Source organism: Calliphora vicina, chromosome 4, assembly GCF_958450345.1.
Source record: "Calliphora vicina chromosome 4, idCalVici1.1, whole genome shotgun sequence".
Lineage (NCBI taxonomy): Eukaryota > Metazoa > Arthropoda > Insecta > Diptera > Calliphoridae > Calliphora > Calliphora vicina.
Window position 1 is genome coordinate 45205691 of NC_088783.1, and position 26913 is coordinate 45232603.

Genomic DNA, 26913 nt, shown 5'->3' on the forward strand with positions numbered 1-26913 from the left:
AAAAGAAATTCATACAAAGCATTTTATACATTCTGGTATAAATATAAACAAATATACGTTAATAGTCTATATATTGTATATAAATCAATTTATTTTATTATATACTCCATTTATCACATATAATAAGTGGAAAAATCTACAGGAGTCTGCAAAACTTTGAACCATTAGATGATTTGTTTATATTACTTTCCTAGAACAATTAATTATTTTTTTCAATTTCTTATGATTACTAAAACGAAATTAGCTCGTTTCATGTATTTTTCGATACTTATACCAAACAAATATTGCAGAAGCCCAGATATGCGGTCAGCTAGTCACACTTTGATGAATTTTGTAATACAGAGGACATTTAAATAAGTAAGGCCATAGAATATTAATAAAACTGAAATTGAGAGAAAAAACCTGAACATTTGGTCGAAAACTAACAAATAAATTTTGGCAGATTAAGGCCACAAAAAACGTACTCAAGCACGAATAAAATCACATTAAAACCTTTATTTTATTCCTATTTTAGATAAATAACTTTAATCTTACAAATATTTAATAAAAATATTCAGTCTGATCTTTTTCCTGCTAGTAATTTTACTATTTTCCAATATATTGAAAGTCTCCAAATCTAGTAAACAAACAAATATAAAAGTAGTAATTTGTTTTCCATGCAATATTTGCATTTAAAGTTGTTTTACTCATAATAAAGTAGTGTTTAGAAAGATTTAGTTTTATTGCTAAATTCCCTAATTTAATTACTGATAAATTCACTGAAATTTATTGTTTATGGATAAACTAGTTCTTATGCGCATTTCACAGGTTGCTTAGGCCAGGTTATCAGGAAAACTTTTCCCAAAAGGCTTTAGAAAATCTGAAAATATTATACAAATAAAACTATATAGTGAATGAGAATTACAGACACTCGAGCTTTATTTGTAAAAATTTCAAAGCCTAAACAAAACACCAACAATATATAGTGAATTTATCTTTGCTTACATTCCTTATATTGTATTTGTAACAAATTTAACTCATTAATGATTATTTTTTCATAGATTCAACTTATGAAGAATAATCCCTAGATTATAAATTTCACTATAGGAAAATATGGAAATGTTCTTAAAGTTGTCTTTTCAACAAGATCCCATGCAACTGCTGTATATGATGTGATATAAACTAACCATAATACAATCACAGAAATCATTCACTTAATAAAACCCAACAAAAAAGGTCCCAATCATATTATGATTATCATAAACCTTTCCCAAACTTTGCCGATTTACATGATTATAGTTCATGATATTAAAATAAGCTCCTCATATTTCTTTGAGCGATTTGAGGGCATGGTCATCTTACGCGGTGATGTGAATTGGCTGCCGAGATCGTAGGATTTGATCTCGTCAGACCTTTTTTGTGTATTTTTCTTAAGTCTCAGGTCTATTGAAATAAGTTAAAAACCACAACGGACCTCAAAGCCAACGTAACCTATGCCATCGGTCAAATTAAGTCTGATTGGAAAATTGAACATTTCGGATGCGCACCACCCAGCGACGCCTCAACGACGCACAATGTTATATTCCATACATAAGGACATCGATAGGCCTTTCAAACGAATAAAAAATTTCGATGATATCTCGAAGCAAAATTTAAATTTAAGAAGTGATTAATGAAAGAACGTTTACATAATACAATAAATAAGTTTATAATCACCCCTATCATGAAAAACATGTGAAATTTATGTTCCCATGAAATATCCATTTCCCTCGAAGGGAAAATTGCTATCGTGATATTCCCCTGAACTTTTCATTCACAATAGTTGATTTTGTTCGTAACAGCTGTTTATTGTTTACAAAATTTCATCTAAAAATGTCCCAACATGGGGAATTTTTTCACGTGAACAAAGTTTATTTTGTTCGTAACAGCTGTTTATTGTTTACAAAATTTCATCTAAAAATTTCCCAACATGGGGAATTTTTTCACGTGAACAAAGTTTATGAACGAAAAATGGGAAAAGGGAACATATTTCATGTGAAATATTGATTCGCGATAGGGGTGAATATTAATCCAGTTTATCATTGAGGTTTTTTTTGCAAGTCTTAACTTTTGACCAGTTCCAATTATTGTTTCATATTTTATTCACAGTTGTATGATCATTATTTTATTATTTTTTTTATAAATTTTTAGAATTGTTCCAATTATAAAAATCACGACTTGAAAATTTGGGATTTTTTAAAATTTTTATCTTTTATTTTAAAACTTTTGTACAATATAAATTTATTCAAAGTATTGGCCATTGTTAGCTATAACCTTTTCCCATCTTTCTGGCAACATATGGATTCCGATCCAAAAGAACTGCCCATCTTTTGAGGACAAGAACGAATCAAGCCAATTTCACATTATATTCCCAAACCTCAGTTCCAAAGTGAAGCGTATCCCAGAGATAAATATTAGTCAGGCGGGGTATAGCCTGGACTATAAAGCGAGTGAGGCAAAACATCCCAACAACTTCATTCTAAATACTTTTTAATAGGTACGTGTGGCCGAGCGTTGTCATGATGGAATTTTTCAGCCAATGCTTCAAATAATTCAGTTGCGTTTGGTACAGGTTTCCTGTGATGGTCTGGCCAGATTTAACCAGCTCATAATAGAGCTTATGAATATTTGGCTGTCGATTCATCTGGTTGGCCGGGCTTCACATACGGGTTATTGTAATGGATCCATTTTTCATCTCAAGTAATGATTCGTAGCAAACATGATTTTCTTTTATAGAATTCAAACATCATTTCGAACATGCACAATCGTCTATGAAGTTCTATCGGCTTCAGTTCGTATAGTACCCAATTTCCCTGCTTTTGAATGAATACTGCTGCTTGCAAACTTTTTGAAATTGCTGCTTGAGTAGCTCCCAAGCTCTTGTTGAGTTTGACAACAATATTTATGGAGTAATGCCTCTAATTCTTAGTCTTAAAACTTTTTTGGTTGGCCAAGGCTTTCTTTGTCATCCGTGTCAAAATCACCACTTCAAAACCGCACAAACCATCTCTCGCACATTGGACACATTCACCATAAGCTTTGGTGAGCAATTGATGCGCTTCAGCAGCACTTTTTTTCCAAATTTAGGATATAAATCAAAACTTCCCGCATATGACGCTTTGTTGATACAAAATTTGATATTTTCGAAGGAATAAAACTTTGTTATTTACACTATACTGTTTAAAAACTAAGTGAGAATAAATGAAAGATATGTACACTTCAAAATGACATATGAGGAGCCGCAGAATAAAAGGTATTTTTTGCAAATTTAAAAATTTTGGGAAAATTGATTTTTTCTAGAAGATTTCAACAAAAATTCGAAAAAGTACCTTCTGTTCTGCTGCTAATCATATAAGTTATTAAAAACAAAAATGGCATTTGTACAACTATTACAAAATCAGAGAACATATAACTCATGGCAGGTTGTGAATCGAGCAATTTCATGATCATCCATTATACTTTGAGTTTTCATGCCTAATCACACAATTGATTGTACCAGACATAAACATAGTTGCTGTAATCATAAAAATCTAAAATTGAACCATTTTAAGTCTTACTTATTTACATAAGATATAAATCTAAATGCAGTCGAAAAACAACTTAAATTTTTTGTAGCGTTCTTGATCGCTTTTGAAGTAAAGAAATCTTAATAATTGTTTTCTGGTTTCCAGTTTTTGATAGCATTTTATTAACACAATGCTAAGTGCAAAATGAAGGTCCTCTTCTCTTAAAAATTTTGGTATGTAGATAAAATTCAACATAAATAAGTTTCATATGGAAAAAATCATGAGGCAAACTTTGATGACGATTGTTACATAATTGGTTATAGCTCCCTTATAAGGACCATTTCCAAAAATCACTCATAAAATTAAATTATAAAAATTTTAAAAGAAAAATGTTTTTGCTCATTTACTCAGTGTAGGGTATTATATGGCTATACTTTCTTAGTTGTTTTATTTTAGATATACAAAAGTGTATTTTCTGACATGATCTGAGAATTGTAATTGTTTCTATGGAAATTAAATTATTTACAATATGACAAGAAAATTAGCTATTTAAAACTATTAAAACAAATATTATATTCTTTTGATTTTTGGCAAAATGTTCTCAAAATTAATTGACCATAATTTGCAAAAAAAAAATGTATATTAATATAAATAAAATAAATTTATTTCAAAAATTACTTAACAAACAGTTCCGAAATACAATAATATTTTATAGACATTTAAAAACAGAACACATTTTAAGTCATAAAATTTATATATTTATGAGTAAAGTAATTTTTTGTAATAACCAATTACATACAACTATCTAAAACTATTAAAAGAAAATACTTAATCATTCAGTTGTTCTACTTTCAAACAAAAATTTTTACACCTCCACAAATACTTAGAAATTTTGGCCAAAAAATTTATACTTATACAATACATAAATACAAACGCCACTTCTAACCACTTGATTTCCTACTTGTCATGTGTAAATTTTTTCATTTAATGTTTAGCAAAAAAAAATATAGAAATATACTTACAAGTATATCTGTTAACACTACAAGGTATATAAATATTTATTTGTATATATCTGTACAAGTATGAAAGTTCCTCATGTTTATAGTGCAAATGTTGCATGTAATACAACTGACCGTATGCGTAACGTGTCATAAAATGCAAGAAAACAGCAAACAAAAAAATGCAAGCTAGAAATATAAAAGAATTTTTATGCAAAATGTATAGAAAAAAACTGTTTTATTTTAAGAATGTGAACTCATTGCAATTTATGAAATTTATTGTGGGCATTTTTTATTTACTCTACTACAAGTCGTAATGAATGAGAATATATTAAGTTGGTTGATTTATATGTAACAAATGTAATAAATAAAGTTTGGGGCATGAATATTTTTTAAGTTTTACTCCAATTTTCCTATGTTAAGGTTCATGGCAAATATTTACTCAAAAAAGCGTAACCACTTTTTATAGCACAAATTTGTTTGACGTGTTTACTCTTACAAGTGTTTTGTAAGATCAAACAGCATAAAATAAAATTAAATTAAATATTTGTTTTGAATTGTATTAAGTAAAAGGAGTTTTTGACAATAAATAAAAGAATTAAAATATATTTTATTTTGCGGTTACATCTTTTTCGTCAAATATTTGCCATGTGTGACCCTACCTTTAGTCTACATGTATGTTTAAATCGCGCTTATGTCTAAAATATGAAAGTAAAATAATTGAAATTCATTTCGATTGTATATTCTTATCCTAAGCAATTTGGTATTAAAAATCAGCAAAATCAGTTGGATACGAATAAAGTTGTCAACCAAAATGTAAAACAACTTCTAACAAATTTGATGATTTTAAAGAAAATAATTTTCTACTTGTAACTGAGTTATTGTACTCGAGATAGTTTTTAAACGCGCCATCAAAAAAGATGGGGGACTAAAAAGTGTATATATACTGGGTCCTCATAAGATTCCAAGACGATCTAGCTATGTCTGTCCATCCGTCTGTCCGTCTGTCTGTTTGTTTGATATTGAAAATGGGCAATATCGGTCCATATTGATCAGATATTATTGGTATTAAAAATGAATAAAATCGGTTTAGCATAAAATTCATCTCTGTCCCACTTTTAAAAACATTTAGAGCAGCAAACCCAGGTGAAAGCCTTGAAAATGGACAAAATCAGTAAAACCAAAAAAGTTAATAAAATATTTGAGGGAAGGACTTAATATTGAAATTTTCACTAAATATTTTCTGTGGATCAGATATATTTGGTGTATAAAATTTCCAAAATTGGTCCAAGCAATCTAAACAATTAACAAAATAAATCTTTATTTTAATTTAATGTTATCGGGAACACTTTATTCAAGTTTTAGTTGGAGGGTATTTTAGCAGTTTTTAATATTTTTTTTTGAAATGTGTTTTAAACTTGTTTGACTTACATCCCTGCAGGAGTTTTGTCTCAATTGAATATGCATTTTAACTAATCTATATGCATCAAAATGTTTTAAATTTACTATGGACAACGTATCTTTTATACAAAGTGTTAGAACTACAACCGAGGAAACTATCGTGCATCTCGATCATGCGTTCAGATGCGAAAATTTTTAACTTTTTAATTTATATTCAGCCTTTGAGTAAAATATGAAAAATCACTGTAAAATTTTTAATTTATTGGGTGTATAACTTAAAAATGCGGAATTTTTTCAAATTTTTATCTTTTATTTTGAAACATTTGTAAAATATAAAATAATTCAAAGTATTGGCCATTGTTATGGATTCCGAATCAAAAGAACTGCACATCTTTTGAGACCAAGAACGAATTAAACCAATATCGAAATTGCTAATTGAATAGCTCCCAATGATTTTGGCATGCTCTTGTTGAGTTTGACAACAATCTTCATGGAGTAATGCATCCAATTCTTGGTCTTCAAACTTTTATGGCTAGACTGGGCGATCTTAGTCTTCCGTATCAAATGAAACACATTCACCATAAGCTTTTGTGAGCAATCGGTGTGCTTCAGCGGCACTTTTTTCTAATTAAAGTAGTAAAGCAAAACTTCCCGCATATGCCGATTTGTTGGCACAAAATTCGACATTTTTTGTTTACACTATAATGTTCGATTACAAAGTGATAATAAATGACAGATATGCGCCCTTCAAAATGACTTATAAGTTACTAAAAACAAAAACCGATTTCAAAAGATAAGCCATCTATTGTAAATCCAGCATTTTTAAGTCATACACCCAATAATTCTTAAACGCTTATAAGTACATAGTGTACTTTTAACAGTCTTCATACTTTTCCGTTTTTAACTCAAGACTCATAAACATTTTTGACACATCTTATGCACAAATTTTCTTTATTTAAACCGACAACCCATAAAATCTGCACAATAATTGAAACCCGTAAAACTAAACTAAAAGATATATTCATACATATTCTTGCTGTAATTAAAAGTCGTTGAACTTTGGCACACAGCATAAATGGGAAATATTATTTGATGTGATTTTCCGTTCTATTCTTTACAAATGTTTCTCATTTGAGTCATTTTTATTTTTTGTCGCTTGATGTTCCTTTATTCCGCCCTCCCCTCACCAAAAAATAAAGAAAACTTATTTCCATTTGACTTTTTTTTGCAATCAATGTGATTTATTTTGAAATAGTTTGGTATTCTATTGTTTTGTTTCTATATTTACACTTCAGCAAGGTCAATTTTATTGTTTATTTACTAAAATTTGTTTAATTCTGTGATTCGATTTGATTGTCTAGGTATTATTACGATATCTCTCTGCAACAAGTTCATTTTGATTTGAAAAATTGTTGCCAAAACGGATGCTGAATTGAAATCTATTTTTGATTTAACAAATCACAAAAAAAAAACTCTTCAAAGAAAAGTTTTTAAAATAAGCGTGCTTAAACATGACATTAATAATAAGTGTGTTTGATTAAGTTGTAAAATTAAACATTTAAATAATAACATTTTATTAAGATTAACAAAGAAAATTTTTAAACAAAATTAATTGAAACATTTTGAAGCTGTGTAGGTTTTTATGGGGGAAAAAACAAATATTTTGAACAACAATTAACGTCACAAACTTAGAGGAAACGTAATAAATTTAATTGATTGGCATGATTAGCCAAATCTCACATTTGAACAATTTTCTTTTGATTTTAGGGTTTGGGTTAAAATTATATATATAAGTAACAAAGAAACATTTATATTATTTTATTTTAGAACTTTTATTGTAATGTATTGATGTATTTTGGCGCCTACAAAGTTTACAAAGTTGTTTTCTTTGTTATGTAAATAAAATTTGGTTAATCCTAAATATATTATAGATCGATAGTTTCTTAATTTGTTTGTACAGTTTTAACAAAAATCCTTACACTATTCTAAACGTTTCAAATGTTTAAAAAATTTTTTCACCAAAAAAGCTTTTCCACCAAAAACCTATAAAAAAAAACTTTTTCACCAAAAAAACATACACCGAAAAAAGCTTTTCCAACAAAATTATCTTCTTCCACAAAATAAGCTTTTTCACTAAAATCTTTTTCATCCAAAACCTTTTTGACCAAAAAGCTTTACAGAAAAAGCTTTTTTCCAAAAACAAAACTTTCATCTGAAATTTGTTTGACTTTTCTAACCGACATTTTTTAAACAAAAATTTACTTTTTTATTAAAAGCTTTTTCCCAAAAAAAAAACCAAAAACTCTGAACGGAAAAAACTCTTTTACCAAAAAGCTTGTTCCACCAAAATAAGATTTTTTCACAATAAAAATTCATCTAAAATTTTGTTTACTTTTCAAACTTTTTAACCAAAAAAAGCTTTATCGAAAGAAACTTTTTATTCAAAAATCTTTATTTAAAGTAAAACAAATTTCGGAAATTTAACGGAAAAACTTATTCACCAGAAAAGCTTTTTTTACCTCAGAACATGTTCATCCAAAATCTGTTTTTACACAAAAAAAAAAAAAATGAAAAAAATATTTTTCAACAAAACAAGCTTTTTCGCAAAAAAAGCTTTTTCAACAAAATAACCTGTTTTCACTCAAAAGAATATTGGCAATAAAAGATTTTGGAAGAATTTTTGTTTGTTTTATAAACAGAAGCAAAAATATTTTTATCAAAATTAGATAATTTTTAAACAAATACATAGATTTTTTAACACTTGCCCCACTGTGAAACAAATCCTTATATTACAATTCAATAAACGTGTATTTAATTAATTCATTACAAATAAATAATTACAAATTTATCTGTTAACAACAATTAATTTTATATTGTTTTAAATTTCAAGTGACAATAAAAGAAACCCACTCGAAAATATGCTACATATTTCTTTAAAACCCCCCATGTATTCTTATCACAATTTCTTAATAATTCCAGAGTGTGACGTTAATTGTCACAAAAAATGTGAACGTCTAACGGCCAATCTGTGTGGCGTCAATCAGAAATTAATTGTAGAAGCCCTCGCCAATGTGAAAAGAGGTAAAAGGAGAAAAGAAAGCACCAAAAAAAATATTTATTTTAAAATATAAAACAAAACGTTTTTTGCTAAACAACATTCTATTAAACAAATATAAAATCTGCAGAAGGAAAACCAAACAAATATGAAAGATCACATGATTTTGCAAAACAAAAAAGAAAAACTGACAAAAGAAATTTTGTATAAATATTTTTAAATAAAATGCAAACAAATTTGTTAAATTCTTGTTGTTGATTGTATTTGAATTATGCATCCATATTTTATTTAAATATGTATGTATTTATAATTAGATTTTAAAATTGTGTTATATTTTTTAATCATTTTCCAATTTATGGACTGTCATTAACCTCTTGACTATTGACCAGTAATTTTTGACAGTAACCTTCAATATTTTAAAATAACAAAATCTCAAGTGATCTTTGTATTTGTATGGAAAGAACTGCAGTATAAGCTAAATCAGTAAACATTTTGGAAGAAATAAAATAAAATTGAATTGAAGCATGTTCAAAACTCATAACTGAATGCCTCATTTGCCAAATGAATTAACTCCACTTTCGACTATTTAAAATTTTAAACATTTCAGACACTTATTTAAAAAAATATTGTATAATTTTTTGTTTTATAGTGTTAATCACTTTGTCAAATAATGTATCAATTATGTTTTCAAATTAAAATTTTGTTTTAATCATGTTTCTTCCAAAAAAATAATTATGTGAGGCTTTAAATTGAAATCCAAATTACATAACGCTTTATAATTATACAAAACAGGTGCCCGTGAAACCCGTGATTCTCCCAGTACACCGCCAAGTTCAAATCCTGCTTATAAAATTGAAGCTATTGAAGAACAAGATGGTATGGTTTTTTCTTTTATTAAACATAATTTTTTCTAAAACTTTGAAAATATAGAGTGATCACTATATTATATTGAATTGATTTTCATTATAATGCCGTACTAAATTTTAAAAAGATTTTTGTTAGTCAGCATTATGCATTGATTTTTAATTATTTATTAATAATATTTCGTTGTTTTATTTTTTATAGAAACTTCATATACATATTCACAATTCCAAAAATCCGGACGTTTTACACCGCCAGCAACAATAATACCTAGATTTAAGAATTATACAGTAGATGATTTTCATTTCCTAGCTGTGCTAGGCAAAGGAAGTTTTGGCAAAGTAAGTATGGATATCAGTTTGGAGTTTTTTTTTGGCAATATTTTATTTAAGCATTAGTCTTTAAGCAACTTAATTTATCATCTATTGATGCATCTTACCCACTAAAATGTATATTAGTAATTGTAAGTAATATCTATCCATAAAACAAACAGGCCACAATTACTGCGCACTCAAAGCCGAGACAACAAATGTGTTTCTTTCAAATTACCAAAATAAGTTCGAAATTAGATATTTTTATTTAAAAATCCACCAACAAATTCAAAATATTTTGGAAATAAATCTGACTCCTAACTGGCTGATGATCCCATCATGTAACTTCACATAGGTGTAGCAGAGGAGTATTCGAATTTACGACGACACCTCAGAATCCATCGAATATAGATAAATACACATAGATCGGAAACTCTCCTGTCAAAGACCTAACTCAGTTGTCAAAAACCTGCTGAAAATGTATTAGTAAAAAAATACATGTGAAAACAAAAACAACGTATGTGTGATGAGTTCGAGGGATTTTTTTGTTTGAGTTTTTATCTAGTTTCCGCTTTATGTGTGAATTTAAATTCGAATTATCTAACATATTTTTAAAAGCTTATACATATTCTGAAAATTCAAAAACTTAATTTTTTTTAATTTTTACTTTGAAATTGAAAATTTTAAGAAATTTTATTTAAGAATTCTTATGATTTAACAGCTTTAAAACTTGTTCTAGCATATCTACGAATTTTCGAACTTAATTTCGTATTTTCGAACAAAATTTTGCATTGTCATCAGGATTAGATATGATTTAAAAATTATTTTAACAGCTTTAAAAATTGTTCGAACTTAAACTCGAATTGTCAAATTTAATTTTGAATTTTCGAACATAATTTTGCATTGTCATGCATGATTGTCAAATTTCAGCATATTTGGTTTACGAGATCTGAAAAAGCTTTCAATTAAAAAAATAGTATGAAATTAACTCTAAATTTAAAAAAAAAAAAAACTGAAAAAAAATTCTCCAGACAAACCTTTCGTATATTTTACTTATTGGCTAGGGTAGAAGGGGGCCATACGCCACTTATTTTTGAGGCGATCTCAAATTAAAACCACAATACATATTCTTACATTTTTTCTTCTTTCGGATACTTAGATATGTTGGCTATAGTTTTGATAAATTCAATTTTGCATATCTCAACTTAATATACATATTTTTTTAATATTTCTAGACTGACTAAATACTGCGAAACCCCGAAAAAAAACCCCACCCTTTGGGTAAATACGCCAAAGTGATGGGGCAGATTTGTCATTTGTAAAATAAAACAAAAAAATCCAAAAATATAAACGTATTTTATCGTTAAAAGGTTATTCGGGAATACAAAATTAGTATTTTAGTAAAATTGTTTTATGCTAAATTTGCAATTTTTAATTTGATAAATTCACTGAAATTTATTGTTGGGGAATAAGCTAGTTCCTATGCGCATTTCACTGGTTGCTTAGGCCAGATCATCAGAAAACCTTTTCCCAAAAGGCTTTAGAAAAACTAAAGATATTATACAAATAAAACTATAGAGTGTTTGAGAATTATAGACACTCAAGCTTTATTTGTAAAAATATCAAAGCTTAAACAAAACACCAACAATAAACCGTGATTTATCTTTTCTTACATTTCCTTACTACAATTGGTAGGTTTCTTGCCGACACAAACTGTAGTGTGTAAGTGAGTAAAGAAAAAACAAAAAAAATAAAAACAACAACAACAAATTTTACTGTTTTATAAATTAATTCACAAAACAAAGGATAATAAACCATGATATAAAAAAATTACAAGGTAGTTTCATTTATATTTTTTGACAAGAAAGGGGATTTTTGAAGTTTATTGAATTTGTAAATATTCAGTGAAACGTTGCCACATTTAGAAAAAGGTTACAATATTCGGAGAAATTTTCCATGAAATATGTGTAATACCTAACAGGTCACAATACTGCAATTTATATTTAAAATAAATAAAAAACGGATTAATCTAAGACGTGTGCCTTTATATCACATAGGCCATGACAATTAAAAGCTGCCCGAAGATAGTGATACCTTTTTCAATCAGACTTTAAAAAAATTGATGTTTTTAAATTTATCAGAGGAATTCTAACGTTGCACCAATTGTTGCATCAAAAGGATTTTTTGGTCGACTTTGCAGTTTATTTTAGAATCTTTGGTGGCGGATAAGAAGATAAAACCACAACAGAGCCAGCTGTCAAATATCGTCAAATATTCCACTGTATTATTCATCATACCAAGTATCTGACAGTTGTCCCAATGAAATTGTCTCTCAAATCTTATTAAGAGATTACACAAACGGTTGTACATTCGTAAAATTGTTCTCTTATTCGTGGAGGTGCAAGAGGTTTGTGCCGGCAAACAGCTTTGTGATTTAGTTGCAGATATAACCACAATCCAGCATAAACTAAATCCTTATGCTAACGATACTAAGGAATTGAAAACCTTGGCCAGAATTGTGTTGCTGCTCAATGCCTTGTATAAACGAGCAATAATATTTTGAATAAAATATTTTTTTATTTTATTTATATTTGAAGTAACTATACTTCAATAAAGGCAAAAATCGGATTAAGTTTAATGAATATGGTAGCTTTGTTTTAGATATAAACTTCACAAACTATTGTCAAATGCTTAATTAGGTTGACATAAAGAGAAAATGAAACTACCTTGTATTTTTTATATCATGTAATAAACTAACTACACATTTATTGTTTGTTTCACATAACTTAACAAAAAAAAATTAAAGAAATTATGACTCATTTTTTGTATATTTTGTCAACATTTTGCTCTATATCACTGGGATTCCTTTAATATGACTAATGTGCCCCAGGGGGAGTTTTGAGGTTTAATATATATTTTTGACGTACTTCAAATTAAATGATCGAAAAAACTATTGTCACTTATTGTTCGCTATTATTGACATTCTATCACCAACCATTATCTTTTTTGTAACACAAAAACTAAAGATGTTAGCACAAAAAATTCAAATGCTGAAATATTTTCACAGCTTTTTGAAAAACAATAGCGTCTGCCTCACATCATATGTAACATTAAACTTTACAACTTTCAGGGATGGTAAATAATCGATAAATGAAAACATAACATGATAATGTAACAAAATCGATTACACGATTTATAAGTTATTCGGTGTTGGCAGATGTGCCCCTATGGCGCATGATCCCTCTTCTACCCTACTTTCAAATAAATTTACAATACACTTCAAATCGACCCACTAAATGTAAAGTGATCAACTATGAAATTCTGCAGTTTTCTTTTCTACTTCAACAGAGTGTGTTCGAAAATTCAAAATCAAATTCGAAACTTCAAAGTCAAATTCGACAATTCGATCATAAGATCGAAAAATGTTTAAAGCTGTTAAATCACGTATAATTATGTTCGAAAATTCGAAATTAAGATCGAAAATTCGAATTTCTTTAAAAAAAAAAAACAATTTCACCCCCTGTTAGTTTTCGGTTTAGTCTTAGTTTTCGCTACAGTTGGTCTTCCCACACAATTGTATATAAAATATTTTTAAAACTGACTGGTAGCTTAGAAGATATATGTATATTTAATACCATTTATTTGTGACCACTGTGATACTGAAGTATTTAAAATATATTATGAAAAATATTTAATAATATTTTCTTTAAATTGCAGGTACTTTTAGCTGAATTACGTGATACAACTTATTATTATGCAGTTAAATGTTTGAAAAAAGATGTTGTACTCGAAGACGATGATGTCGATTCAACACTAATAGAACGTAAAGTTTTGGCCTTGGGCACAAAACATCCGTATTTGTGTCACCTGTTCTGTACATTTCAAACGGAGGTGAGTAAACAGTTTATTTAGTTTTATTTTTGTCTATAATTTGAATATTTTATTATTTATATATGTATGTATATGAAATTGTTTAAATTATGACAATTAATCATTAATTATACATCTTTAAATAAGCAAAATGCTTAGAAAAAAAGAACATATTGTATTTAATAAATAATAATTTATTATGGCAAAATTAAAAATAAACAAAGATTTTTGCAAATAATTTATGCATTTATTATATTTATATGTAAGAAATTGATGCATGAATTTTGTAGGATATTAAAATTATATTACATTTTGCTAAATAGAGCTTAACACGGTTACAATTAATAAGAAATCCATTTTAAATTAAATATATTTAGCATTTTTCTTTTTGTTTTTAAGGTTTCTTTGAGTGTTCAATATTGTCTGTACAACAGACGTATGATTAATAAAATCATATTTTATGCTAATAATATTACTCATTCGCCTTTCATGTAGAGATGTTTAATATGAATTTAAAAGCCATTAAAACATCATCAAATATATAAATGAAATTGAAATAAATAGTCATATTTTTATGTTAAATCCAGCAGTTGATCAGTTAAAGACAAATCAATCAATCATTTACAAGAAATTTATTTAAAATTTATAATAAGCATTAGAAAACATATTAAAATCCCCTAAAACTCTATTATTTATCTTATATATTTGTAATTTATTTACCAAATTCTCTAATATTCTTGCAATTTGTGTTTATTTCACTTGATGCTCTTTAAATCTATTTTTATTTATTATGATTAAGATAAAAATAATTCAATTAAATAGAATAAAATAGCTGGCAAAATAATAAAATTTTAGAAATTCCAATTACAGCTGCTTTTTGAAAAAAACACTTAGTTATAATAGTATTTTGAGTAAATGTAATAGTTTTTTTAATAACACTAGACACGCGAATGAATCTTTTGTTATTTTTAAACATTTTGTAACAGTATTAGCGTAAGAAGACCCCAACTAATAAAATCCCTCTCAAACAAAAAAAAAACAATTAAAGGTAAAAATTCTAAATTTATCATTATAATGACCATCACTCGCATTTCGTGTATTACTTTTGCCATTTTTCTATAGAAGACTCATTTCGTTGGTGGCTTTAAGTGCGAGTATGTTTGCGAATCTGCTACCGTGAATAAGTGTGCCAATGACCATTTTTTGGATCAGGGTACTTTTTTATCAACGCCACCAATAAAAAAAACTTTAAACTAGATTCACGGCATCATTTGAATATATTTATACGATGTTTTTTGTTTGTATATTTAAATATTTAGCTATTTCCACCTTTGAATTGTTTGAAAAACGAGCGATAAAATAACTCAGTAAACAATTTTGTTAAAATTTAATAATTTTATTCAAATCATGTGAAAATTATCAAGTTTTGTGATCAAATTTGTGTTACTGATAGAAGAGGAAATAATCTTAGAAATTAATGTGGAGTCGATCGGTGAAGAAGTGGTAATAAATATGTACAATATTTTATGAACTACTACTTCGATTGCAAAATGATGTACAAACAAATAGTATAGAAGGACATAGGCTTCCAGAAAATTAACTTTTTGACCACCATGTTAAAACACAATATGAGATACAGGGTATCTTGTTTGCAATGAATTTTACTTTGTTATAAAGTAAATAGGAAAATACAGAAAAATTAGTTAATTACTCGAAGTTATTTCTTATACTTCAAAATATATTTAAGTTTAAATTTTTAATATTTTCGATTTTTATCTTTTTACAAATATCCTCTTATTTTTCACCTTTAGGGAATTTTAAATGAAAACGAATTTTTTAAATTTTTTTTTGTTTTGATTTATTATTTACTAATTATACATGTATAATGAATGTTAGAAAAAAATTTTATTTTTTATATAACATATTAATTTTTTATGAGTTTTATATGAAAAAAGCCTAAAAAACTATTGTTGAAATTTCAGTACAAGGTCCCTTTTCACACGTTCTCGTATTAAACACATTTAAATCTCAATAGCAACTAAACTATTGGTCGGATCGCTTTGATTTTTTTTAAACGATTCTAGATAAAATTTCCTTGGAATACATGTGGGGGGCGGGTATACTTCCCATGGACCATCAAGGAGTAATGGAAAAAGGTCCCCAGGGACCCTCTCACCCGCCGAGTTAAGTTATACCGATCGTCTAAGAATCACTCCCTGAGTGCATTTAACTATATCTGTCCATCCTTTGCGAAAATTATAGATGCCCATTTTAAAATATTTCGATAAAATTTGGCAAATACATATTTTCCACAATTAAGTTTTGGCGGCGTGAAATAAGTTCCCTAAAACAAAATAAAATAAGTCTTATTTCATATGAAATAAATCCCCAATTTGAAAATTAAATAAATCCCAAAGGAAATGAAATAACGTCTCAAACAGAAATGAAATAATAAATCCCCATATACCAAAAATGAAATAAGTCCTCAAAAAATGTTGTTGTTGTTGCATCCTGTATATCTTTTTGGGGACTTATTTCATTTTGTTTTTGGAGATATATTATTACATGCCGCCAAATCACGCGATCAAATTTCAAGACGATCAGTTCATAAATACATAGTCCCATATAAGGTCCATTCCCGAAAAAAAATTATTGGCATTTTAAAAGAATAATTAGACAGGTCGACAGCAAAAAAGGCTTCACTAACCACTATATAGATTTTATGGATCATTGTTACCTAAGTACAAAAATTATCTTTTACAAAATGTTTTTTCTAAAATTTTAAATTTTTTAAATGTTTCTCCATATAATTTATGATAACTCAAAAAGGGTTAGTCTGATATTATTGAAGTAAACTTAGAAAAGTTCAAATTTACATAACCTTTAATATGTTTATATTGTTACGAAATTGTACTTGAATTCAAATATAACGATTTTAATCGCTGATTTAAAAGTAGCATAATGCTTTCAAATAACAGTGCTGTAATAGCAAACTGTAACATATCTGTGGGCATTATTAAATAAAAGCTTTCAGTTGATTTGATCGTAAGTTGGCAACGTTGTATTCGAATATTCAGTCAAAGAACACTGTAAAAAGTATACCACAGATGGCGTATGTATTAGTAAGATCTAGAATATTCGAATTTTGACAGTTAAGAAACAATCTAGTGTTATAAATAGTGGCAGAGGTTGCAGTCGTGAGTCAGTTTATCAGAGACGCTTTTCGAATAAACATCAACTGAGTGCCTTAAAGTGTGTTGTGTTTTTTCAATTGAATTCGTGTAAAGTGTGTCTTTATTTCTGCGAATTTATAAACGTGTATAAAAAAAACACTGAGTGACTATTTAATTATGTTGTTGTTGTACATTTTAAATAAATAAAGAGTTGTTACAATTTTTAAACTACTAAACGGCTTTTATTTGCAATCAAAAGTATCCGGTTTATTTAAAGGAAATAAACCAGCGTTTTGAAAAGGTTAAAATTTAACAATATATATATTGCGTTTTAATCGGCTCAGTAGTTTCGGATTTATAATAACAAATTGAAGCAAAAAATAGATTTTTTACTTGAAAATAGCAAATTTTTTTGTGCTTTAAAAAACTCATGAAAAATCGAAAACGGCAGAAATTATTCAGGTTTATTACTTTATCGCAAACCCACATATAATAGCAATAATATGAAATATCGATTGATTCCTTTCGAATTTATTCACAATTAAGTGAATTCGCTGATTTTCACAAAATTTTCCTTTTTTGTTTGATATACATAAAATTGATTAGTTAATGTTTCGGAGTTATAATAACAAATTGAAGCCAAAAATATATTTTTTATATGAAAATATAAATTTTTTTTTAAAAAATCATGAAAATCGAAAACGGCGAAAATTGTTTAGATTTATTGCTTTATCGCAAAGCCACTGTAATAGGAACAAAATGAGATATCGAAATGAGATTTATACACAATTAAGTGAATTCGCTTATTTTCAGACAATTGTATGCGCTACACAGAGAAAACAGATTCGTGATAGCAACCGAATTTGTTGCCAATCGAATGATTCGATTGCACACATAGCTTTTTTCAGTTCTAACAACAGAAAGACAGTTGATAAAGAAGAATTTCAGTTGAGGCAACAAAACTTTAGTTACACATTCCAAAATATTGTAGCCACAACTGTAAAATTCGGTCACTAAGATAGAATCATTCGATTAGCAACAAATTCGTTTTCTATCACGAATCTATTTTCTCTGTGTATAAGCGTGTACTTTGAGTATAAATTTTACATGTGTTTTATTTTTGTTACAATAACAAAACACATATAAAATTTACACTCAAAGTAGACGCTTATAAGCACATACAATTCACTCAATCGCATATTTTTGCTAATATCTTCAACTCCTGCAATATTTTGTCTAAATAAAGAGGTACTTAATTACTTCGACCTTGATTATTTTTCACGACTATGCGGATTGAGATATTGTCAAAAAACTTTATTTGTGTGATTTTGGAATTATAAGAAATAAGAGGATATTTTTAGAAAAGCGAACATTTCAAAATTTTAACATGGATATATTTTGATATAACTTTTAAATATAACTTTGTGAAATAAACAGGAGTTTATTTAACTTCCTACTTGCTTTATAACAAAGTTCCACTCATTGAAATCTTTCCATATTTATACAAGTTATAAGCTGTCCAAAATTTTCCTTATGTCCACAGTGGCACAAATTTAATTTTCATGAAACATATGTCCTTCTCTAAGATTCGTTATTACATCATTTTGCAATCGGAAAAGGATGAAAATCAATTATTTATTCAAATTGCCTAAATGTTTAATGTTTATTAAACAACTTGATTTCCCCACTCTTGCCCACACATCTTACTGGGTTATACCACAAACATAGACCCACCCACCACAACATACTGATGGCGTATGTATACAATCTATATAATTGTTTAAGTACCACGATCACGTATTACTTTTTTTGTTTTAAACATAAAATAAAATAATGTTTTTTTTTATTCATTCTACAATTGTTTTAATCAATTGCATGTAGTATGTACTAGGAATTTGTATCTTTTACATAAAATGCATTTGTAATGTTTTGTTTAATTTTTAAACAATTTTCTTTTGTTTTAATTATCTATGTATGTATTTTCATATGAATTTCGGTTTACACACACATTTTGTTTCTTACATTGACACATTTAACACATTAAAATGCCAACGTGCATATAAAAATAAACCAAAACTAAAATAGAAATACAAATACAAACAAAAGCAATAACAATAACAAAGTAGTAGTAGTATTTATTTTAATTGTTTATGACATTGTAGGTGAAAATTGTCAATTATTCAGGTGTACTTGACTGACTGACTGACAAAAGTTGCAAAAACAAACAAAAACATTCAATAGCAAAACAAGTCTGCAAACATTAACAAACCGAGAGAGCGAGAAAAAAACAACTTAATGAGGTCGAAATTTAAGCTCTTGACACAAAATATGATTGAACATTAATTAGCGCCATTTGAAGGTTGTAATATGTGTTTGACAAGAAGGTGACATTTGAAATAAGATGCTCATTCATAACTTAGTGAGAGCAATGGCATGCAGAGGATAAGGCCAGTTGTCAAAAACAAAAAAAAACTAAATTTTAGTTGTCAAAATGTATTTAAAAATGTAATTAATATTTAGTTTTAAGGTGAATTTATTTAAATACAGGTGGTATTTAGTGCAATAGCCTTTAGGTAAACGGGTAAAAAAACTATGAATATTTTACTATCATGTAACTGTAATTTAGGAAATACCATAGTTGAAGGTCAAAAAACGCATTTACAATCAAAACAACATTTTTTTAAATTATTTGTAGGTTTATTTTTTTTAACATACAAACAGTCATAATAACGACTTTCATATAAATATATTGATCCGTAAATTTTTTCTAAAATACTAATTTTCTACAAATTTCACAAAACAATTGAATTTTATAAGGACATAAACTTATAGCGAACGAGTACTTTAAGTGGAAATTTAACATGTGTTTTGTTATTGTAACAAAAACAAAATACATGTAAAATATACATATACTCAAAGCACTCGTTCGCTATAGAAAAACAGCACATTAAATCCTTATGCAATATTGTCAGCAGTGACTGTCTACTCATACCCACTTGAGTAGATAAGCTTGTTGTCGAAACTGTAGGATCAAAAAAATTGTTAATGCGCCTCATTATAGTCCATCTTCTGGGAGGAGTAGCGCCAAAAGTTCTCCTTAACTCTCTTTGGACGGAAATTATAGACTCTAATGCGTGATACCAGCGCACAATCCAAATTCTTGTTTCATCATCCTTTAAAAAAAAGCTAAAAATATGATACAAATAAAACAATAGAGCAAATAATTTTATTCTAAGTTGCGCCATACATAGAACGGAAACTCTGTAGTCAAAGACCTAACTCAGTTATCAAAAACCTATGTGGTGAGAATGTTTTAGTAGAAAAAACTATGAGAAAAAAAAACAATACTCGTATGTGTGATTATATGAGGAATTTTTTTGGAGTTTTTTTAACTTTCCACTCTATGTGTATTTCTCTATGGTTTGAACTTCAAACTGAATGTCATATAATGGATGAATTTGGCAATGGTCTATCCCTCATTATATAAGAGGGCAATTGGAAAGGTACTGGATCCAAATATTGGTCAATGGATCTATGCATACAGTGACCAACAAAAGTCTACATACGACCATTATTTTCGTAACTCGCGGACTTCTAAACCATAAAAAGTAAAATTGATGATGCAGTTTTATTTCAAATGCATTTTTATCTCTAAATTTATAATTAATTTAAATTTTATTCACACAGAATTTAAAAAAAAATATGTTGACAAAAGTCTACATACGATATGTACACTAAATAAACATTTTTCAGCGAATAAAAATTTTCATTAAATTCAATATTTCGTTGGGCCACCACGGGCATCTACAAGCGTCTGGTCATCGAAGCAACTAAATTTTCGAGTTCTGCGGACGTTATATTTTGCCATTCTTCTGGAAGGTTCTCCTTTAACATTGGTGCACAAATAATAAGATGTTTTCGGATCTTCCGTTGTAGAATTTCCCACACGTGCTCAATAACATTTAAGTCCTGGCTTTGACGTGGTGTAGCCAATCTTTGATAATTTGAAATCAATATTTCGGATCGTTATCTTGCTGAAAAATCCAACTTTAACCAAGATTTAAAATATCAACGGATGCTCTCAAATTTTGTTCCAAAATGCATTTGTACTGATAACGATCCATATTATCCTCAATAAATACTAACTTTCCCACTTCAGAAGCAGCGACAGTACCCCAAACCATCACACTACCAACACCATGCTTAACTGTAGCGAGTAAGTTTTTCAGATCTATTGCTGTATTTGGTTTGGGCCATACTTTTTCTCTCCCATCACTTCCAAATATGTTATACTTCAATTCATCAGTGAACAAAACTCGCTTCCAGAATTTCATCTCCTTTTCAAAGTGCTTTTGGGCGAATTCCAAACGAAGTTTGCGATCCGTTCGCTAATTTACGAGGAGTTCTGCTTTAATTGCCATTATTATTTAATGTTTTTTGAATTGTTCGTGGATGAACAATAACTTCTGATCTTGTTGCGAGTTCTTTGGCTAATTTTGTGGTATTTACTTTTGAGTTCTTATTGACTTCTTTTAAAATGAAGATTACATCTCTACGATGTAGTTTCTTTGGGCGACCACTTCGCTTGTTTTTAACTCTACCAGTGTTTTCAAAGTTACTGAATATTGTTTGAACTGCAGACTTAATAAATTGCATTGCTTATCTGTTAGTATTCAAAAAAAACCAGGACATGCTGTGGTCGTATGTAGACTTTTGTCAATGTTTTTTTATTGTTTTTTTATGAATAATTTTGCAAGTTGACATTGCAACAACAGCAATAAAAATAGATTTCAAACAAAACTGCATTATTATATTTTTTATTTGCCGGGTTTTCTCTAATAAAGTGGCAAAAATTGTGGTCGTACGTAGACTTATGTCGACCACTGTATATTGTTCTTTGGATTATTTTATATTGAATTGATCATAATTATGTTCATTTCATCTCTTTATACCCAATAGAGCTGGGTTTTTGAAGAGATTCTATCTCAGAGACATAGCCAAATATATGGTTAGTAATTTGAAATTCAAACTGAAGATTATATAATGGTTGAAGTGTGCAACAGTCACTCTTATAATATACAAGATGGTCATTGGAAAGGTGCTGGTGCTGAATCCAAATATTGTTCACTTCGATTTTTTTATACGAAGTTGGTGGCCGGAGAAAATTACCTATTTAGAAATGCTACAAAACATTATTGGATGTTCTGCATTTTCTCTTACATCGAATGTAGAGATGCTAATCGGGACTGATTTTTGAAAATCCCGGGGATCGGGATTTGGTAAAGAATCCCGACCCAGGGTTTCGGGATTTTCGGGAAATCTTAAATCCCGAAAATTATAAGAAAGAAACGTAAATAATTATGTCTTTACAATTGAAAGTAAATTTTTTATTTATCAATTAATTTTTATTAGACACTAAAAAGCATACTATTGCATCTATGGTTTCGTCTGCCTTTCTGGAACGAATTTTGTTTCCGACATATGCTGCTGCCAAAAAGCATCTTTCATATCTTTCATACTTATAACAAATCTGCAAGTATTTTCCTCTTGTTCTTTCAGAAATAAAGTGATCTATTTCTTTTGCAAGCTACAAATCTACATTATAACTTGGTTTCGTTATTGTTATTTGGGGTTTTTACATTTATTAATAATATCTTTTAGCCTTTGAGCAATCGAAATATTTTTTTTGTTCGAGCTCCTCATCTGAGATAAAATCAATTTCGTTTGAAGAGGATTTAAATTGAGTTTTGTTAGATAACTTACAAAAAAAATTTGAATGTCAAAATGAATAAAAAAGGCACACAAAAATGACTATTTCCCCTATTTATTTATGAAAAACGGGATTTGGAAAATTCCGAAAATCCCGGGATTTAAAATTTAAAAATCCCGGGCTTCGGGGTTTAAGAAATCCCGAAAACCCCGGGATTTTCGGGAACGGGATTCCCCGTTTGGGATCTCTAATCGAATGCTACTGCAAGGTTGGTATTTCGTTAACGGTTTATTTCACCATAAAGTGGAAATGTCAGCAATCATTGTAAGATTCAGGATACTGAAGGTTTAGAATGGATGGGTAACAAAACAAAACCCTGCTACCGTCCCGGGGTCCATGGTGAAATGGTATTTGCGGTAGGGTTAGGGATCATAACATCTATGTAACAAGCTGGCTCCAGGAGAAATATAAATACATAATTGCAGTGACCATAATATTGTTAAAAAACTAAGCGACAGAATGTTGAGTACATTCAGAACAAAAAGAAGAGTGAATATTTGTTTGTCCTGTCTTCAAAGTCTTACCTTATCTATGTTAAACAGTGAAGCTGTTTGGAAAAAATATTATAAAAACAAACATTTTATAGAAGGACATTCAGAGAATAAAATTTGCGATCATCCTGTTGTATGGAAAAAAGTGGGTAAACAATGCAACAGATTCAGATATTGTGAATATATGACATGAAAAATCTTGAATGTCATTCCGTATGTAACACAACAAAGACCCACAAAAGTATATATATATTCTTTGTCCTAATGAAATTCTAAGACGATCTAGCTTTACGTCTGTCTGTTGAAAACGAAAGGAGCTAGCTGGCTGAAATTCAGTAAATGATTTCACCTAGCCCCCATACAAAAGTTCCCATGGAATACTGTTTGAGCAATCATTACTATGTTTAATAAGCGGCTGATAAAATGTTGCACAAATTATTTGTATTACTCTGAAATTATACTGTAAAGTATGGCGAAAATCTAGCAAACATTTTTCCTAGTCCCCATACAAGGTCACCCTCAGAAAATGACTTGAACAGTAATAATTGTCTTATAATAATGTCTTATAATGAAATTGGACATAAACAAGTTTTATATGAACCTAAATCTATCTACTAACTTTTATCTATAATTGACCCTTTATCAGAAAAATATTTTATTGTCACATATTGATGGTGGATACACAAGATTCGGTACAGCCGAATATAACACTCCTACTTATTATTTTTGGAAATAAATTTTAAAAATTATCTATTAAGTTTTTTTATCGTATCAAAAACTTGACATGCGTTTTCTCTGAAAAGGTCGGATTGTTCCTATTTGTTTTTATTAAAACTCATTTATTTATTTTAATATTTAATTGATTAATTTGTATCCTCTTTTATTTCCAGAGCCATTTGTTCTTTGTTATGGAATATCTTAATGGCGGTGATTTAATGTTCCACATACAAGAAAGCGGACGATTTACAGAAGAAAGAGCACGTTTCTATGGTGCTGAAATTGTTTCGGGTCTGAAGTTTTTGCATAAAAAGGGCATTATATATAGGTATGTAAATAATTACATCTTAAAAATATAAAAATGTAAACAAATATTTTAATTTAACTTTCCGCAGAGATCTCAAATTGGATAATGTTTTATTAGACTATGAGGGTCATGTGCGTATAGCTGATTTTGGTATGTGTAAATTACAAATCTATTTGGATAAAACAGCGGATAGTTTTTGTGGTACACCCGATTATATGGCGCCTGAAATTATTAAGGTGTGTAAAGTTTTATTAAAACGTAAGAGGGGTTTTTTTATTTGTTTCGTGTATGTGTTTTCAGGGCGATAAATATAATCAAAATGTTGATTGGTGGTCCTTTGGTGTTTTATTATATGAAATGCTTATTGGTCAATCACCTTTCAGTGGTTGTGATGAAGATGAACTATTTTGGTCTATATGCAATGAATTGCCCTGGTTCCCAGTTTATATATCAGCGGAGGCAACAAGTATATTAAAAGGGGTAAGTTTGTGATGTTTTCAGCACAACTTTTTCATAAACAATTTTCATCAACTTTATTGCACCGAAAAAACAATTCTTTAATATATAATAATGTATTTCATTTCATAAAAATATTTCATAAAAATTTCATTTTTAAAATAGTTTTTTATTAATTCTTTTTTCTTTAATTTTCAGCTTTTGGAAAAAGATTATACCAAACGTATTGGATCTCAGTATAGTCCTGCTGGAGATATTGTTGAGCACATATTCTTTAGACCCATTGATTGGAATCTATTAGATAAACGACAAATTGAACCACCATTTAGACCACAAGTGGTAAGTTCTTAATTTTTGGCAAATAAAATACTTTTGTTTCTAATAAAATTCTCTATTCTTTACAGAAACATCCTTTGGATACACAATATTTTGATCGTGTGTTCACCAGAGAACGTGTACGTTTAACTCCAATAGATAAGGATATATTACAATCTATGGATCAGAAGCAGTTCCTAGGTTTTACTTATACAAATCCCCATATAACATTGGATTAAGCGCTCCCCCAACCTCCCTCTCTCTAAAGTTCTCACAACAGTTTGAGAACAACAACGATAAACCTCGTATTTCTTTCGATTTTTTTCAATGGAAAACAAAAATATATATTTTATAAACAATTTAAAGCCTTTTAGTAAAAGGTGACCCCTTCGCTTTATTTGTTTTTTTTTTTTTGTATTTGGTATTGAAATTATTTTCGAAAAAAGAAAATATTTTTGTGATTTTTAGATCAAGAATTAAATTTTTTAATTCTCTAAAAAAAATTTGTAGAAATTTTGAAATTTGTTACCAAATTTTTCAAATTTGGATTTATAGCATTTCCAAATATAGACATAAAGTGTATTTAAATAAATTGTACTAAATTGGAATTACTGTAGAGCTATAATTTTGAAAATTTGTTTCCAGATTCAAATATTTTTTAAATTTTTTTTTAAATATGTTTCCCCATATATTTATCCACCCCTCTTCTTAAAGCCTACTCTTTTATAAAATTTATTATTTTCCTTTCTTTAAATATTTGTATAAAAACCAGTATTTTATAACAAATTATTTAGAATTTTGTAATAAGAATACACACACATATTTTTTTTAATTTTTTTTCACCAAAATACTTTCACTTACATACTCGACTTTTTTAATTTTTATTTTACAAATTTTCCGTGTCTATCTATATCTTTAATTTATTTCATTTCTGTTTTACTTTCTTAGTGTATAGTTATAATTATTAAGTTAACATTTTATTATTTAATTGTTAAGTAAATTATTATAAACAGAATGTAACTTAAATTCCCTCCCATTTTAATTTTAAGTTTAAGTAAAACGGAATAATTTAAAACAAAAATCTTTATAATTGGCTTGAATTTATAAATATTTTTTACAATATTTATAAAATATACAATACATATATTTTTCCAAATATTATGAAATATTAGTTTGTAAGAGAAACCTTATTATGGAATTTCAATTAAACTTTAATTTACATATTGTACTGTAAACGTTGTTAAATAGAAATTTATTTAAAAAAAACTCTAAATAAAAAATAAATAATAAAAAATTAAATAAATATAAGTTTTATTCTTTATAGAAAAACTTGTTTATGCAAAACGCAAACAATAATTATGTAATACTCCAATATAATTCTTTAAAAATTTTATTAAAGACGATAATAAGCAAAACTCAGACAAAAAACAAGTAAGAGATGTATATTCGGCTGTGCAGAATCTTATATACCCTTCACCAAATTATACTTCAAAATACAAATTTTAAATATTTTTAGGTAAAAAATTTTTTTTTTTCCAAAGTGGTTTTTTCATTTTTTGGAAAAAAAAAATTCGGGTTAAAAAATATTTTTTCCGATTGACCCATTGTAGGTCCAACTTACTATGGTCTTATAAACGTCGTTGCAAAGGTCATTGAAATATCTA

At 28.1% G+C, this 26913-nt stretch overlaps 1 protein-coding gene across 2 annotated transcripts in view; it reads left to right on the plus strand.

Annotated features, from left to right (window-relative positions):
• Pkcdelta (Protein kinase C delta) overlaps positions 1 to 26557 on the plus strand; it is a 79291-nt gene extending 52734 nt beyond the window's left edge. Inside the window, exons 7-15 of one of the 2 annotated variants that reach the window (XM_065510247.1) lie at positions 8903 to 9004; positions 9771 to 9854; positions 10044 to 10180; positions 13868 to 14041; positions 24345 to 24499; positions 24567 to 24714; positions 24779 to 24958; positions 25133 to 25273; positions 25339 to 26557. In XM_065510247.1, the coding sequence (XP_065366319.1) occupies positions 8903 to 9004; positions 9771 to 9854; positions 10044 to 10180; positions 13868 to 14041; positions 24345 to 24499; positions 24567 to 24714; positions 24779 to 24958; positions 25133 to 25273; positions 25339 to 25488 (1271 nt within the window). In that variant the 3' untranslated portion in view covers positions 25489 to 26557. The remainder of the gene's footprint in view (positions 1 to 8902; positions 9005 to 9770; positions 9855 to 10043; positions 10181 to 13867; positions 14042 to 24344; positions 24500 to 24566; positions 24715 to 24778; positions 24959 to 25132; positions 25274 to 25338) is intronic. The other variant, XM_065510246.1, reaches the window with a different exon arrangement.
• The last annotated feature ends 356 nt before the right edge of the window (positions 26558 to 26913 follow it).